The sequence below is a fragment of the Chroicocephalus ridibundus genome, chromosome 5 (genome assembly GCF_963924245.1).
Source record: "Chroicocephalus ridibundus chromosome 5, bChrRid1.1, whole genome shotgun sequence".
Classification (NCBI taxonomy): domain Eukaryota; kingdom Metazoa; phylum Chordata; class Aves; order Charadriiformes; family Laridae; genus Chroicocephalus; species Chroicocephalus ridibundus.
Window position 1 is genome coordinate 77,418,583 of NC_086288.1, and position 15,763 is coordinate 77,434,345.

The 15,763-nt window shown below is 40.4% G+C and overlaps 1 protein-coding gene across 2 annotated transcripts; it reads left to right on the forward strand.

Moving 5' to 3' along the window:
* The first annotated feature begins 64 nt into the window (after positions 1-64).
* On the forward strand, positions 65-13,320 carry UFSP2 (UFM1 specific peptidase 2). Of its 2 annotated transcripts, none has more exons than XM_063336439.1 (12): positions 65-135; positions 582-660; positions 2,513-2,693; positions 2,775-2,841; positions 3,168-3,325; positions 4,125-4,317; positions 5,806-5,952; positions 6,395-6,559; positions 7,890-8,014; positions 9,633-9,709; positions 11,177-11,301; positions 12,583-13,320. In XM_063336439.1, exons 1-12 carry the CDS (start codon positions 94-96, stop codon positions 12,667-12,669), a joined length of 1,446 nt encoding a protein of 481 aa, XP_063192509.1. In that variant the 5' UTR covers positions 65-93; the 3' UTR covers positions 12,670-13,320. The 2 variants fall into 2 exon arrangements, with proteins under 2 accessions (XP_063192509.1, XP_063192510.1); XM_063336440.1 differs by having other exon boundaries at positions 3,171-3,325.
* Positions 13,321-15,763: the final 2,443 nt, after the last annotated feature.

The window sequence follows — 15,763 nt, forward strand, 5'->3', positions numbered from 1 at the left end:
GGTACGGCCCAAAGCGATCGCGGCTGCGCAGCCCCGTAGTGCGGGGCCGGGCGGGACTACGCCCGCGCGGGGGTGGGGAGGGGCGGGAGAGCGATGCGGGCGGGCTCGGCTGCCGCCGCGGCGGGGAGGGACGTGGTGAGTCTGAGGGGAGCGCGAAATGGCGGCGGGGGAGCGGGCTGAGGTGCTCCTCGGTCCTGTGGCGAGCGGGGCGAGCTGAGGGCTTGGTGCTGGCCTTGCCCGTTCCACGGTGGGTCCTCTGAGGTGCCCCTGGGGGCTGGAGGCCCAAAGGCCGCTCGGCGGCCTTTGGGCCTCCAGCCCCCAGGAGCACCTCAGAGAAGGTGTCGAGGCCCCTTGGGCATGTGATATAAAACATCACATCAACCCTGGGCAGGGATTTGGCAAGGAAACAGCTGTGCCCTTCATCTTCATCTTTATTCACTGGCCTTTCGTGCCCTCAGCAGCTGCAGTAGTTACCGGTGCGCTGACACGCTGTATCTCGATAACGGGCAGTTGTAACTCGAGAGAAAGCGTGTCGGAAATAACTGTGCGTTTTTCATTGCCTCTTTTTTATTTCTCCTTAGGTAATTCTAGAAGCTATGGACGTACTCTTTAGAATAAGGGGAGGCTTGGATCTTGCATTTCAGCTGGCAACTACTGATGGTGTGTCTCAATAATAGATTTCTTAATAAAAGGTTATTTATATAGATGTTAATTAACTAGTTACGATGTTTGTTTTCTTGGTATTTCACCAGATGTTAAGTGCTTTTTTCCAAAACCCGTAAAGGTTAAGTACAAAAATATTGTTCTTTAGCTCCTATCATTTTCTGACAGTCTTTTTCCATCGCGGGTTTTTATTTTAATTTGAAGTGAAGTTTAAATTGCCATTTTTAGGTAATTTTATTTACATATTTTTCCTACTTATGGGTATGGTATTGGGATCACTTTTCAGGTTGAATCCCAAAGCTGGCCCTGAAACTCCAAGCAAATGGATAATAGCTTGATGAAAGTGAATTCATTATAATAGGATTATATTAGCAATACAGTTTTGAGATTGTGATCCAGTCTTTCTAGAGAAATGGGGAAGATTAACAAGCTAACTAGTTACTCTGTTGAATTTAGGCAGGATCGGCTACTGCAATTCCACGTGGAATTGGCACTAGACCATACGGCATCGAGAGGCTCCTGTAGTCCCACATTCTTACAGTGAGGTGACGTTCACTTCAGAGAGTTTGCTCAAAGGTATCGGCAGCCATTGAGCTGTCACGGGGCAGAGTGTGGAAGGAGCACGGGTGTCTTTAGCTCAACTGTAGCTCATTCTGCATTTTGAAAAGACGTATCTGTCCTAGAAACTCTGAATTCTGTATGGGTGAACCTTGAGAAGGAACTCAGGTTCCTTTCAGTTCACAGTGTGGAATAGAAGCGTTGAATAGGTTGGCCTCATGTATAGCAGCTTTCTGTGAATTGCATCCTCAGAGAAAGGCTGTTTATTTGACTTTGTTTACAGTGTAGTGAATTTTAAAGCAGAGTGATATTCAGATTGCCCAGGTGCATGGTATTGACACCTGTTAGTGTATAAATATGGCAGACTGCTCCTTTGAAGGCACTGAGTCTTTCTTTCAGAGGAGGTTTAGCTAAATACATTGGGTTTTGTTTGATTTTTCTAATATTGCAGTTTTTATGGACTCCTAGTGCAAAAGCCAACTAATAGTGGCTAAATCTAAGTTAATGCATTAAAGAGTTACAATTCAGCATAGCCTTTGATAGCTTGTTAGGCTTTGTATACGTTGTATTCTAAGTAATGGTTGTTAATCTCCTCAGTGAGGAAAACAATTCTCATAATGTGCAAAAGTTGCTCTGTTATATCCAATATTGGCTCAGGCTGTAAGGAGGGGATGAAATTTAAAAAGTAAAGTCATGCTCTGAAGGACAAACATCCACACAGATAATAGAGATTCAGGCTGACGAGGATGCAGCTTACAGTTACAGGTGTATGTTGGCCAAAATTTGGTCTGCAGCTGGAGTGTAGGCCCTGCGTTTCCAAAAACTTACTATGCATTTGATTTGTATTTATGGATATTGATATGAAGTCAGAAACATGTGACTCAGTGAATCTCTCCAGGATTTAGTCAAAAGATTAAATATAACCATACATAGAAGTTTGTACAGAGAAGTTCTTTTGCAGCTGTGGGCTTGGTTAAGAGTTGTTGATGTGAGAATTGACTACGGGGTAGGTTATTCTTCTGTAATTCATTCAGCTCTTTGTATCTGCCAGCATCTGAGAGAAACAGTATGCTTTTGTTCAGGCAGGTATGAGCGTGAATGTTTCAGACAGACCTGCAAAGTGAAATCTTATTCAGTTTTTGTTTGCGTAGCCATTTTTCTGCCCATAACAGCTCTTAAGTTTTTATTCCAAGTCAAAACATAGATTTTTAATTTTTTTTTTAAATGCATGCCCAGCAGCTGTAACAGGTGAGGGAATTTTCTAAGCTAATTGTATCTTTATGTGTTTCAGAGGCATCAACAAAGAAGGCATTAGGATATGTTTTCAGTGATCTTGCTAACAAACTGTCCTCAGATGTTCTTGTATTGAGAATTCGCCACAGTTCAGTCTATGTGTGGCCTAACAGTGGTGTGAACACTGTTCCAGAGCTGACTGATGAATCCGCTTGTAAGGAGATAAGACGATTTATACAGTGAGTATATTTAAAAATACATAATTTTAAAAATCATTTAATTTCATATTATAGCAGTGTCTCTTTCTGCTGATACTTCAGATTTGATCAAGATGATGAGACCAAACGAAAGCTTGGCAAAAAAAAGGATAAAAAGTTACAAGATACGGTAAGTGTCTCACCACGCTAATAAATTATATCCAACAACCTATCATTTAAAAATTTTTAGATCTTTCCTCCATAGGCTTTTCTGTACACAAATAGGCATTGACATGACTTAAAGAATCCTTTTAAAGTTATTGAGACTCAGCGTGAATGCAGAGATCCATCTACGGTAGATCAGCACATAGAAGTTTGTCTTTAGCAGTACTAGCTTTTTTTTTAAACTAAATTATTTCATTACTGAGTTTGATACCAAATGTCTACAATCTTACTTTTGCCTTCTTGGTGCTTGTGTTGTTGGAGGTGTACTAGTGGTGTCTTTACTCTCTGCAGCAGCAGATAGTCAATGTAGACCTCATGTTGGAAATGACGTCTTCATTAGCTGCTTTGGCTCCTGTCATTGAAAGGGAAAATAAGGAACACCACTACGTTAACATGACATTGCCAGTTGATGTCGTTGTATCTGTTTCTCCAGAAGAACCATGGGGAAAGTAAGTGTTATCCTGAACTTGTAATTTTTCAGCTTTTTCTTGAAATAGTGACGTAAAGCTCTCATGTGATATCATTAATCAGTTAATTGAAGTAGTGTGTAGTATTTTTGTAATGGAATTTAACTGTGTAAATAATAAAAGCTGCTGTAGACAGGTGTTAGCTTTAATAATCTTGAGAAACAATCCTTTTGCTATCTACAAAAAAATTCAGTTTATCCATGTCTGATTGTTTGATAACTTGTAGCCAATGCCTAGCAAGGAATTGAGAAAGCCAGGAAAATATTCTAAAAATTCTTGTAAGTATGTGAGTGTGTATAAAAATGAGAGTTGGAGTGTATTTGATGAGCCTTTGTAATCTTGGTACTACATTAGGGGCTGCAGCTGGGTGGGTGAGGGTGGAAAACGATGAGTCTCCCTCTGTGTTCTTTCCTTGCATTTTCTCTGTAGGATTTGACTCTGAAGGATGCTAAATGGGGTGGATAAAATGCAAAAAAAAACCCCCATATAATCGCAGATGTGGCTTTTATTTTGGCAAATGCTCATAATGGTTGTGTTTCTGATAGCAGAGCTGGGCACCTGCACTTTGGAGGGCTGAATCGTTAGGGAGTAGTTTCTGTGTACAGACGTGCTTTGAGTAACGCACCGTGAGGTTCTGTCTTGCTTTGTGGAAGCATGGAATTATTAAGTTCATCAGACCAGGTGCAAATATGCATATAAGTATTGTATAACTATCAGAGCTATGAGAGAAAATGATCCACCGTCACTGTTCTGCTTAACTATTCTCCCTCATACTTTGCAGGGTACAAAATCTGCTGGTAAAAGCAATTCACAGGCAATTAACTGACATGGAAAGATGTATCATGAAATACATGAAGGGAACATCAATTGTGGTGCCAGAACAATTTCATTTCATGTTACCAGGAAAAAATCATCTTGTAACAATCTCGTATCCTACGGGTATTTCCGATGATCAACTGGAAAGTTACAGAAAGGTAAAGCCAACAAATACTAACAGAACCTGATTTTAAAATTATTTTTTAGTTGTTGTTATTATTGTAACTGAAGCAGTAGTAAAGCTTTTCATTTAGCCAACATAGAATAAATACTAACAGATACTGCTATTTTTTAAATTTATTTTTATTATAACTGAAGCAGTATACTGAATGTGGAAGCTTTATTTATTAGAAGTTCTTTTATAAAATGCATCAGATCTCATTTTTGTAAGGGAACAATCAAAACTTTAAAACAACATAGGATTTGTTTTAGATAGTTTTTATCTAAATTATACTTCTCATGCTGGATTCTTTGAACATCTCCACTTTGTTGGTAGAATATCAGATTACTTGTAGTGTGTTACTGTTTTCAGGCTTTAACACGTGTCCTGAAGGGATTAGGGTTGGGGCTTTTTTGTTTGTTTTGGTTTCTTTCCTGGGGTTGTGAGTTGTTGTTTTCATTTGTTTTGGGGGGCTGCTTTTTGCAGCTCACAGCTGACCAGCCTTAGCTAGTTCTTGTTTGTTTGTTGCCTTCTGCACTTGCACATCTAGAAAAAGGAGTATGGATGATGTGGAAAATGTTCTGATGTGGCAGTCCATTCCGATGGAGAGATGTGCCTGGCCAATACCCGTTCAGGTCACACAGTTTCACATATTGAGAGTGGGGAAAGAGTCTTCTGCCTTAGAGGTGTGGAATCCATAGGGATTTCTCATTTCCTTCTTCCCTGCGAAGCATTGCTGTGTATGCAAAGCCTCATCTATTCCTTGCATTTGCCAGAGGCATCAGGGGCACATTAAGTCTTTCCTGCTCTGTCTTCTGCTCAGTCTTACCCACTGGTTGCCAAGTGTTGCTGTAGCTAATGTAGTTGGGTTCAGCGTTGGGTCATCTGCGTAAAATTTATTACCTGCGTTACACGCATTATCCCAGATGATCTCTTAGTTCACTCTTAAGTTCTGTGAAAGAAGGCAATATATCTCTTTAAATGTGGCTGCTGTGTTGCAAACAGTGCTTAAGAGACTTAAAAATAGACTGAATCTGCCTAAACCGTAAGCTCAGTATCTGTCTCAGTATGTAGTATTTGGATGTCTTCAGTATTAGTTAAGATTATAATTCAGAGTGTGTGTATCTATACTACTACATAAATAAAACTGTAATCCTTCTCTACTATGGTGTATTTTATCATACTTTCATGAGACACTTGTCACTCATGGTATCTTCAGTGGGGCTCCAGCGGCAGGCGTTGTGTAACAGGACTGCATAAAGTAGTGGCCCCTGTAGATAGGAGGTAAGGCTGCATGAGCTTCCTCTGAGAGCTGAGATCTAGCAGTAAATGGTACATGCTGAATGTTTAATTAAGCAGATTTTAATACATTAATTTGCTAAGCTATGCTGTTACAATTGTTTACGTCTTTATTGTTACTTACAATGTGATGTTTTAATACAAAATTTGAATTGTGCTCTTTATTTTTATTCGAACTTGCATGTAGGAATTGCATGGGTTATTCAATCTGCCTTGTGACAGACCATATTTCAAGAGAGCAAATGCTTATCATTTTCCAGATGAACCATATAAAGATGGATATCTGAGAAATCCACATTTACATCTTAATTCACCTGGTACGGAGTCTGGTATGGTAAGTTTGAATTGAAACATTTGCAAGAAAGTGTTTTTATTTTACTTGAGACTTGTAATTTAGATAGTCGGTATTGTATAGATGTAAAAGTGAAGTAGCTGACTCGGCCTTTTAAGTAAAAGGGCTTCCCTGCACAAAATGGCATTGCTTTAGCTGTATTTGTCCCAAAGAAATTGCATTTTCTTGGAAAAGGATGTACACATTTTTAGCGTGTATTTTAAAAGTTTCTCAGAAGCAGGACAAGAAACTAAATCTATGAATGGAGATGTTTAGGAGACAAAAACAGGAGGAGCAATCATGTGAATAACAACCCTTCAGTTCTTCCAAAGATTTGCAGTCCCCAACCGAAAGCTTTTTACAGCACAAACAACACGTCGTATGACTTCTCCGTGAATTGATGCACGTGTGATGAGATGCATGTGTATTCTCTCTTTCTCTGCAGGTTTATTTAGTACATGGTGTGTATAGTTACCACCACTATATGCAGGATCGGATTGACGACAGTGGCTGGGGCTGTGCCTATCGGTCTTTGCAGACAATCTGTTCTTGGTTCAGGCACCAAGGTTACGTTGATAGGCCAGTACCGACACACAAGGAAATTCAACAGGTACAGAACGCTTAAGCAGATTCATTGTTCTATGCTTATTTGTCTAGAAGAGTTCATATAGATTATTTTTAAAATAGCAACTTCGTATGTTTTAGACTTTGGATTTATGTGGTATTTCTAATTTATCTTTTAAATTGAACTATAGTACTTAATTATTATTTTTAACAAGTTTTATTATAGGTGATCTGTCTCCATATGTTCATCAGCATTGGGTGACGTTATCTGTACAAATAAGATTGATTAAAATAGTCTTCTAAATATTTCCTTGGATTAATGTTCTGTTAGAATCTCAGATTAGGACATTTTCACTGGTTTTGCCAAATGAGAGAAAAGAAGGAATCCAATGTGTCATATTAAAATCAGTTTTAAAACTGACTCTTGTCTTCAGTGACAGCTGAATTAGTTCCCAGATGCTGTGCATTGATTTACTGCCTTCTTTTGCAACCTTGCCTTTGAGAGTAGTGGGCTTTTCCTGCTTTCTGAGTTCTCCTTTGCTTCTTTTTCTATTGTGAATTCGAATGCCTGCCTGTGTACATTCATTTCTGTTAACAGCACTGAAGAAAAACTGTAGGCTTGGGTAGCTAATACTGCACGCCTAGCAAGAAATGCTGCAATTATCTTCAGTCTTCTCAAAATAGTTTTGTGTTGTATTTACTGAACATTTTTAGCAAAGTTTGATTCAGTCCATAAAACAACTTTCATCATACCTAACCAGGCATGTGAGCACTAAAGTTAAAACTGCGTTTCCTGAACATTTCTCAGTCCACGCCTACACCTAGAAGCAGCTGAAGTCCGTGTGCTCCTGTAGTATGTTGAGGCATTTAGAAGAGGGCGGTAGCCTTCAGGAGACTTAGTGGGCTTCAGATCCTGAGCGGAAAAGGCCCCTCTGGAGTGCCGCATGTAACATAGAAGCCTTAGAATGGAGAAGAGTTTAAAATAAACCACAGCCCTCAGTGTATTTCAGTGGCCTCTTCCTCAGACCACTATTTTGCGGATCCTTTTCTGAGATGCTTGGAATGGGAATCCGGGTACTTCAGTCTGTGAAGTGGCTTCTGCAGTACAACAATGCGCTCCATGATTAGACAGCTCAGTGCTTGCCACCCCAGGGTTATATTTTATATTCTGTGCTTATAGGCACTGTCTGTGTTTGTGTTCAAGTGACACTTCCAGAACAGAACCCCAGTGAATGAATTTGACATCCATTTGTCTGCTTTTGACCAGCGAGGTTCAAAACACATTCCCATATAAACCATCTTTGTTCACAAAAAGCGGTGGAATTTCCTCCTGTGTGTCGTTGACATTTGTTTTTCTTCATCATGATCTTGCAAAGGCCCTGGTGGATGCTGGAGACAAGCCTGCGGCATTTGTTGGGTCACGGCAATGGATTGGTTCCATTGAGGTACAGCTTGTTTTGAATCAGCTTTTTGGAATAACGTCCAAAATATTATTTGTCAGGTAAGAATCAATATCTGTTTAATAGCTCAGTAATTATTAAAAAGACTGAAGGCCTTGGAATGCAAATTGCCATAACAATACACAGAAGAATGGAGATAGTAAAAGAGATAATAAATCTTTTAAGGGTTTCTTGTTTGTAAACCCTGTACTCCTGCCTTTGGTTGTGCTCAGTGCTTACAGATGAAGGGATTGCTAAATTTCCTGCGGGTTTGGGGTTCCAGTTTGCAGTTGCTATAAATGGCTTAACAGTACACAAACTGATGGGGAATTCAGCCTCTTCCTTTGCATCACAAATATCCTAAAAGAGCATGTGACCATGGTGATGGTGATTCTTAACAGTAGGAAAATAATTCAGTTCTTCAATATTTTGTAAAGCTTTATATAGCCAGTTTTAATCTTGTTTGTTCCAGAGCTTATATTTGCAGCTGATCCACCTATTATTTACAGCAGCTGTGACGGGCCCTGGCAGCATGAAGGTTTTTATTCCTGCACATAAGAATATGGAATAGATTCCTTTGTGAATGCGGCAGAATTACTTGTAGCGCTGCTACCAGGGAGCAGCAGTGTTTGTCAGGATTATGACAAACCAGCATCACTGCCATGCTGAGAAGAAGTCGTGCATCTCTTTCAGCTGGTCACTGGCAGTAGAGAGCATTTTTTGTCTTGGGCTTATTTCCAGCTAGCACCTCTAACCCTCTGTGGAAGTCAGACTTCGCAGGTGCGCCAGCAGCACTAGCAGTGAATCTGTTACTGTAAATCCACCATTTCCCAGAGTTCCGGTTTTGTATTCTATCTGCATTTAATCCATCTCTCCAGGACCACAGGAATCCATCTCTCCAGGCACACAGGCTTTCTTTGGGTTTTCAAAAGGTTAACCACTATATGAAGAAATACAAAGACGAGATATTAAAAATACCTGTATGAATTTCCTTGCCTAGCTTCTTTGGGAGCACTGTCAGTCTTCTGGGGGGAATAGGAGTCTCTGTCAGACACATGTCTTCAGCTCCAAATCCCGGGGTGCCTGCACGTATTGTGGGTGTGCCTTTCTCTTCCATGTCGACTGCTTTTGTCCTGTGGTTGAGAAGGAGAGCAGGGAGATGATAACAAAGCTAAATTCAGTGTTGCTTTGAACAGATTGCTAATGTTATTTGAGATTAGATTTTTAAAGCCAGCTTGGGTATGGATGCTGCAATTGCCTGTGCAATTACAGTGGAGCGCTGTCTTAAGAGACATCATTATAAACACCTTATTTTTGTTGTTTCTGATGAAGTTCTGTTACTTCAAACAGATGTAGCCAGGCTGTTTTTCAGCCGCTTGGAGGGACCCATTGGGGTTTACCAGCTGTCCCCACCGTGGGAGACAAGCAGCAGACACGTTACAGAACCTGGGTGACTCCAGGTGCTCCAGTGGCAGGCTGGGCTTATAGCAGATTCATTGATCCAACCAGAATCTACAAGTTCCTTTAAAAAACTTCTTTTTGGGTTGTCCCAGGGCATTTACACAGAAAAACTCTTAAGCCACTTTCTAATCACTCACCTATGCAGTTAACAAATATAATGGATAATTAGAGAATCAAGTCTAGTGAGGATAAAAAAAATATATTGTTTTTCTTACCTAGCCAGGGTTCCGAGCTAGCGTTGCAGGGAAGAGAGCTTGCTAATCACTTCAAGACTGAAGGAACTCCGGTTATGATTGGTAAGTGCTCGAGTAGCGAAGGATGCCAGTGAAAGTGCATGGCCTCCCTATGCTGAATTTCATTTCAATTAAAACCCCTTCAGTTTACTGTACAAGAGTTAATTAAAACTCTGGATTAATTAAAAATTACGCTTTCCCAAGGGAGCCTGGAGAATGATACAATTTAGTCTGGCTGGTATCTTTTCACTCCCGTATTTCTCCTGAGCTCAGAATTAAACCTGGTAACTAAAGTCAATCTAAATGGTGATGTTTAAAAGCTACTGTTAAAGTCAGAACTTGAGAGCTGACTACTTCTTGCTGGAGGGGCAGAAGTTCATACAGTTCCCCAAAATTTCCACAGAAGAGTAATGTTTATCTGGCTTTGAAGAGAAGGATGTTCCCCAAATTCTTTTTAAGACCAGTTTTAATAATCTGAAATGTTGGTAACATAAGAAATGCCATTCATTAAGAATGCCGAAACTTTAATTGAACTATTTCCAAGATGGCTGTGGTTTAGAAAATGAAGGCTATTGAAAATATAATTTTCAGCTTTAATAAAAGCTCGCTTTTAGCAATTTTCACAATCTGTGTTTGGCACTCCATAAAGATAGTGTTACTCTCTCAAATTAGAGGTGCCAGAAGTCCAGATTTTGGTATGAAATATTCTTGGCCTTTCAGCAGCCTTTTTATCTGAATTTCAAGAATTTAGAATTCTGTACTGAAAAATCTTGTAGTTTGTAACTTATCCTTCCCTGTAATGCTCTTTTGTAGATTGGTTTGATTGTTGTTGTTGGGGTGGGTGGTGGAAGTTGGCTTTTTGGGGTGGGTTTTGGGGATATTTTTTTTTTTTTTTGCTTTTGTTCTGTTGGGGTCTTTGCAGTTCCTTCTGTTGTGTGGACTGCAGCATCCCAAGGAGATGAACTCCTGCTGTCTGAAAGAAACGCGCAAGGGCCGACCCGCTCATCAAAATGTCCCCTCTCCCTGTTTGCAGGCTGGAGAAAGGGGACTCAGAAATTACTTCTCTGCCCCTCGTATCCATTGATGGGACTTAACAGAAAACAGCAGATAACCCTTATCCAGAAATTCTGATTTTTGTTCTAATTTTAGTCCTTTTACAACCAGGAAGTTTTCCACACTCCTTTTCTACAGTTAAGTTTCTTTAAAAGAAAAAGTGAGCAAAACAGATGTTTGAAATATTCTTGACTTCATCCGGCGGAAGTGCTGAGGATTTAACCCGCCTTGCTGACATGGAAGAAATTTGGAAAGTAAATTCTCTAGTTGTAGTAAGTAAAGCAAAATAAGTAATCTTGCCTAGTTGTAGTGAAGATATGTTGTTTAATAACGTGAAGAATCTTACGTAGGACAGCTCAGAATCATTTTGATAACCAAGCTAATCTGTTAACAGAAAGTGTTGATGTACTTTTAGGCTTGCACATTTAGCCAATCTCAGTGACAAATTTTGAGCAATTTGTGTTTCTGCTATTTCAGGTGGAGGTGTTTTGGCTCACACGATATTGGGAGTGGCGTGGAATGAGATTACAGGGCACATAAAATACTTGATTCTAGACCCGCATTACACTGGAGGAGAAGATCTGCATGTCGTTTTGGAGAAGGTGAGGCTTGATGCACATCCCTATATATACACACCCATATGTATGTATATACATATATTTTGGCATTAAACAAATAATGCACGGCCAAACACAAATTGGCCATTCTGTGGCTTCTGCGTTCCTTACGGAGCAAGTGCTGATCCCAGTTAACTAGCAAGTATGCTTCTTAATGTTAATTTCTGAAACTTAGTGTCTTCGGAGAAGACATATTGGGTCAGCAACTACATAAAGTTATTATAGTACAAAGAAATGTTCTTTACTTTCTCTGAATTAAACCATTTCCCCTTTTACCCAGTAGTATATACAATTACTGTGTTTGGAATTTTGAATGGAACAGAAACATCTGTTCAGCCTGCCAAATGCTGTTGCTGAAGTAGAGAAGTTAACTATTTATTTAAAGTTTAAAAAATTTTTAAAAATCCAGCTCCAGGCATTCTCAGATCAGGCCTTAAACTAAGTTTAAAGGGTGGGTACTGTTGTCAAACAGCGGTTTTGAAAATCTGGGAAAATGGTAAAGAACTATAGGGTATCTAATGTTGCTTACATATTTAAAGCTACTAAAAGGGATGACATAGCACATCACAAAACAGTAAAAATAGTCAGAAATGTGAACTCTGAACATGGTAAATCATCCTATAGGTGTTAAGTAAGTAATCAGTTTCTCCTCTTAATATTAAATGGCACATAGCAACTTTTCTACCTTTATTTGATACCCTTGGGTTGGGCTCAACTATAAAAGCTATTGAAGAATCATTTTGCTGGCCCATAATGGCTGAGGTTTGTAGCGCTCTTCTTCAAAAACACCTCATATAATTAAGTGGTAAAGAGCTTTGTTAGACTGTTTTTCTGCTAAATCACGATCAACAGCACATGCCCTGATAGCAGGAGCTCTGTTTGGCTCTGAAATATCAACTGCTCCCAAAGAAGGCAAAGATTCTTCAAGACGAGAAACGGAAACTCTGAGGGTGATAGGAGTTTCAAAGTCATCAGTCTCGGTAGCAGCAGAAGGTAGCAGGAAGTGGGGGGGAAAAGGAAAAGTATGCTGCTTTTTGGGATGGGGTGGGAGGAAGGGGCAGAGATAAAGACTCTTGTGAAGTGTTTTCCCTTCATGTGTTTCCAGGCACGTAGAGAACTTTGGAATTGTGTGTCATTGCATTCTATGGGTGTTTGAAAAGAATTCGTACAGCGTAGATTAAAATTGATAAAATAAAATAGATCCGATAGATAGGAAGAACAGAATTCACAGTAGATTTAAATGCAGTCTTGCTTTTTCTTGGACAGGGCTGGTGTGGATGGAAGGGGCCGGAGTTTTGGACCAAGGATGCCTATTATAACCTGTGCCTACCTCAGCGACCAAAAACTATTTGAATTCCACTCTTAGGCTGGAACGTGCAAAGCCAGAATGCTACCCGATCTGCATACAGCTGTCTTGTTATTTATTGGAGTAATGCTCTAAGGCAATCAAAACCCAGTTGAAATAGAAATGTTGCTTGAGTAATTTAAATTAAGAAATTATTTTATTTTTTTTTAAATGAAACCTGTAAAAATAAGTTAGCTGCTGTGAACTGTATTTCTTACAAATACATTTATTAGGTAACTGATACTCTCTGCTTTTGGCTAGGATATCTTCATGTTTATATAGCATTTTTTGTTATGTTAAATCTGTACAGATTAAATACCCAAATCCTTTTATTTAATGGAATTTTTTCTTGCTAAAAAGATGAACTACCTTTCAAGTGCACCATGAGTCTGTTCAAAGGCATCATTTGCTGCCGGTACGGTTGATAAGAGCATTTTAGAATAACAGGATTTTAGAAGAAGGGAGGAAAATGGCTATATGTGCTGAATTTTATGAACTATGTAAATATGATTTAGGAAAAAAATGTAATTGTTTATGCTTGTTTATTTATAGCTGTATGAATACATCTATTCTAGAGAAAAACCTACACCACAACGGTCTTCTGTAAGAAGTAAAATAAAGGAGCTTTCCTTCTCTGCGGAAGGAGACACTGTACCAGATACACGTCTGGCTGCTCTGCACGGGCTCCCCTCGTGTTCCTTCAGGCTGCACATTCCCCTTGATTTCATTTTGGGATTACCGGCTGTTTCATCTGTCATAGGAACAAACAAGTCTGTATCTGATGCCACCAAAACATCAGGATCCAGCTGTGCTGTCAGTAAGGATGCTGTCTTTGGGAGCTATTCCATTTCCTTGTTAAAGTAGCCTTTTCAGTGGCATTCCCTTTTTGATAAGACGTAACCTTACATACCTATGCACTATAGTACTTCCGTCTGTGGCGGTTGCCTGCATATTCGATATGGAAGTTACTCACAATCACTGCCATCGTTTAAAAACAAAGGGAAATCAAAAGTCATGTGTTTAAAAAAAATAATAAAATTGCATGGTTTTGATAAACACAATTAGGGGAAAAGAAGCCTAACATTTCTGAAATAACGCACACACATTATGCCAATTACCTCCTCTTTCTCCCTTGGGAAAGCAAATACAAATCAAGTAGTGGAATATGAACATATACAGTACCGTTTTAAAAGGGGCAGAAATGCAGGTAAATAGGCAATGTGTCAATTCAGCGCAATTACTTAAGTGAGAGTTTTCACGTCTCCTTTGATACTGAAATAAGTACACCTGTTTAATTACCAAATGGGGTTTTTTCCTGAACAGCTCACCAAGAAAATGACTTAAATTAAATCCCTACGCTTCTACCTATGCATTGCTGGGGATGAAACACCTCTGCACAGATGCCAGAAATCCAGCGTCACTGTTTATGCAACTATGAAGACTTTTCTCAAAACACACGTATCCAGAAGTAGCTTAAGAGTAAATGGCCAGGCATCGCCCAAGAGGGTTTTTTAAAGCCTTTCCCTCCCCTACATCCCTTCAGCAATTCCTAGGTTTCCAGACGCACCCGAGGAGTCCCCTCTTCCCAGCCGCAGCTCTCTTCAGATGCTGCTACTAATTAGTTCTTGAGCTTCCTGTCACATTTTGCTTCCTCGTTAGCGCCTGCGAAACTCTCCTCTGCCTCGGAGGAACTGATACTGGTGTTGGGGATAAACGCAGGTGCGACAATCTGCATCCTTTTCTGTACGGCCCAGCCCCTCTTCACGCTGCCTGTTAAACTGTTCCCTGAAATAAAAGCTCCCGAAACCATAAGTAGTTCAGAGAGGAGACAGTGCTTTATTCGACGTCGGGTGCTAGGGGGAAAACCCACAAGTCTAGCACACCTCCCCGGGGATATTCACCCATTATTTATACACAAAGGGTTCTCACAATTCCGCCTACCTAATACATAACACCCCCCGGGGTTACGTATTCATTAGGATGGCCAAAGAGCTTTTTGCGTGTGCGTATCAAATTTTGCTGCGTCAGCAAAACACTTCTGCGCAAGCCTGAGCTTCTCGGGGGTCGTTTGGGTAAGGAGACCCTTCCTCACGTTATGCTGTTAGGGCACCGAGTCGTCTCAGGACAGTAGAAGTTTACTGTAAGTTTGCCAACTTCCTGAGGAGGATAAGGATGTTCCTTGAGGTAGCCCCAGCTCTGTCCTACTCGGGACAGGGGCACACACTTGAGGCATAAAAGAGCCTTGAAGTGATTAACTACTTGTTATCCCGTCCGTGGTGATGAGCTGCTTCTGGCTGTCTCCTCATTATCGCTATCTGTAACATCAGCTCAGTCACTAACTTATTTTCTCACGCAGCAAGAAGGTCAGTAATTAGCGGTTTTCTCACACGGTAAGAAGATTAGGAGGAAACAACATTTTAGTTAACGTGGTTATAAACAAAGCAGAGGCCTGTCTTTGGTAACAGAATCACCCAATTCATTGATGCTTTAAACAAAGCTTTTCTTTTCCTGGAGACTCCTCGAGGCCGTACCATCTACACAAAGTGCATCAGGGGGAGTTTGGGGAGGTTTTTGGCACTTGCAGAGGTCGTTTGGGGCTGCTGGAAAACAGCACACCAACCCCGCAGGTGTTACTCCCCTCTTCGGACTGTTGCCTCTGTCCCTGTCGCTATAGAAACAGGTGGCACTGCCAAAAATGGATGATAATCATCTGAAAAAATAAGCTGGGATGCAGCTGATGATTATTTTAGAAACACCCTCGCAGCATTTTGGTATTATATCCCGTTTTAGAAGAGAGCCAGCCAGAAGCTAGCAACAGAAGCAGAAACAATCCTTTAGGTTTCAGTAGAATTCAGCTTCCAACAGCGTTTTCCCTCAAATATCCTCCTCAGTTTTGTAGTATCTACACGGGGAAAACAAACTACATTAGAAGGAACAGTTGCTGATCACTGGAAGTGCCGAAGTCCCGTTTTCTAGGCTGAAGTTTCATGGCCTAGTGCCCTTTTAACCGAATTGCCTTTGGGGTTTCTGTCATTTTTGCCTATAATCACTTTCTGCAGCACGTTTTGGGCTTCTGCGTTTAATTTGCAACAGGACCGGCAG

Bases quoted from the DNA above. Each gene is read 5' to 3' on its own strand.
- UFSP2 (XM_063336439.1), top strand. From the start codon at position 94: ATGCGGGCGGGCTCGGCTGCCGCCGCGGCGGGGAGGGACGTG. The intron at 661-2,512 runs GTGTGTCTCAAT...TATGTGTTTCAG, and splicing joins TCAGCTGGCAACTACTGATG to AGGCATCAACAAAGAAGGCA. The intron at 9,710-11,176 runs GTAAGTGCTCGA...CTGCTATTTCAG, and splicing joins AGGAACTCCGGTTATGATTG to GTGGAGGTGTTTTGGCTCAC.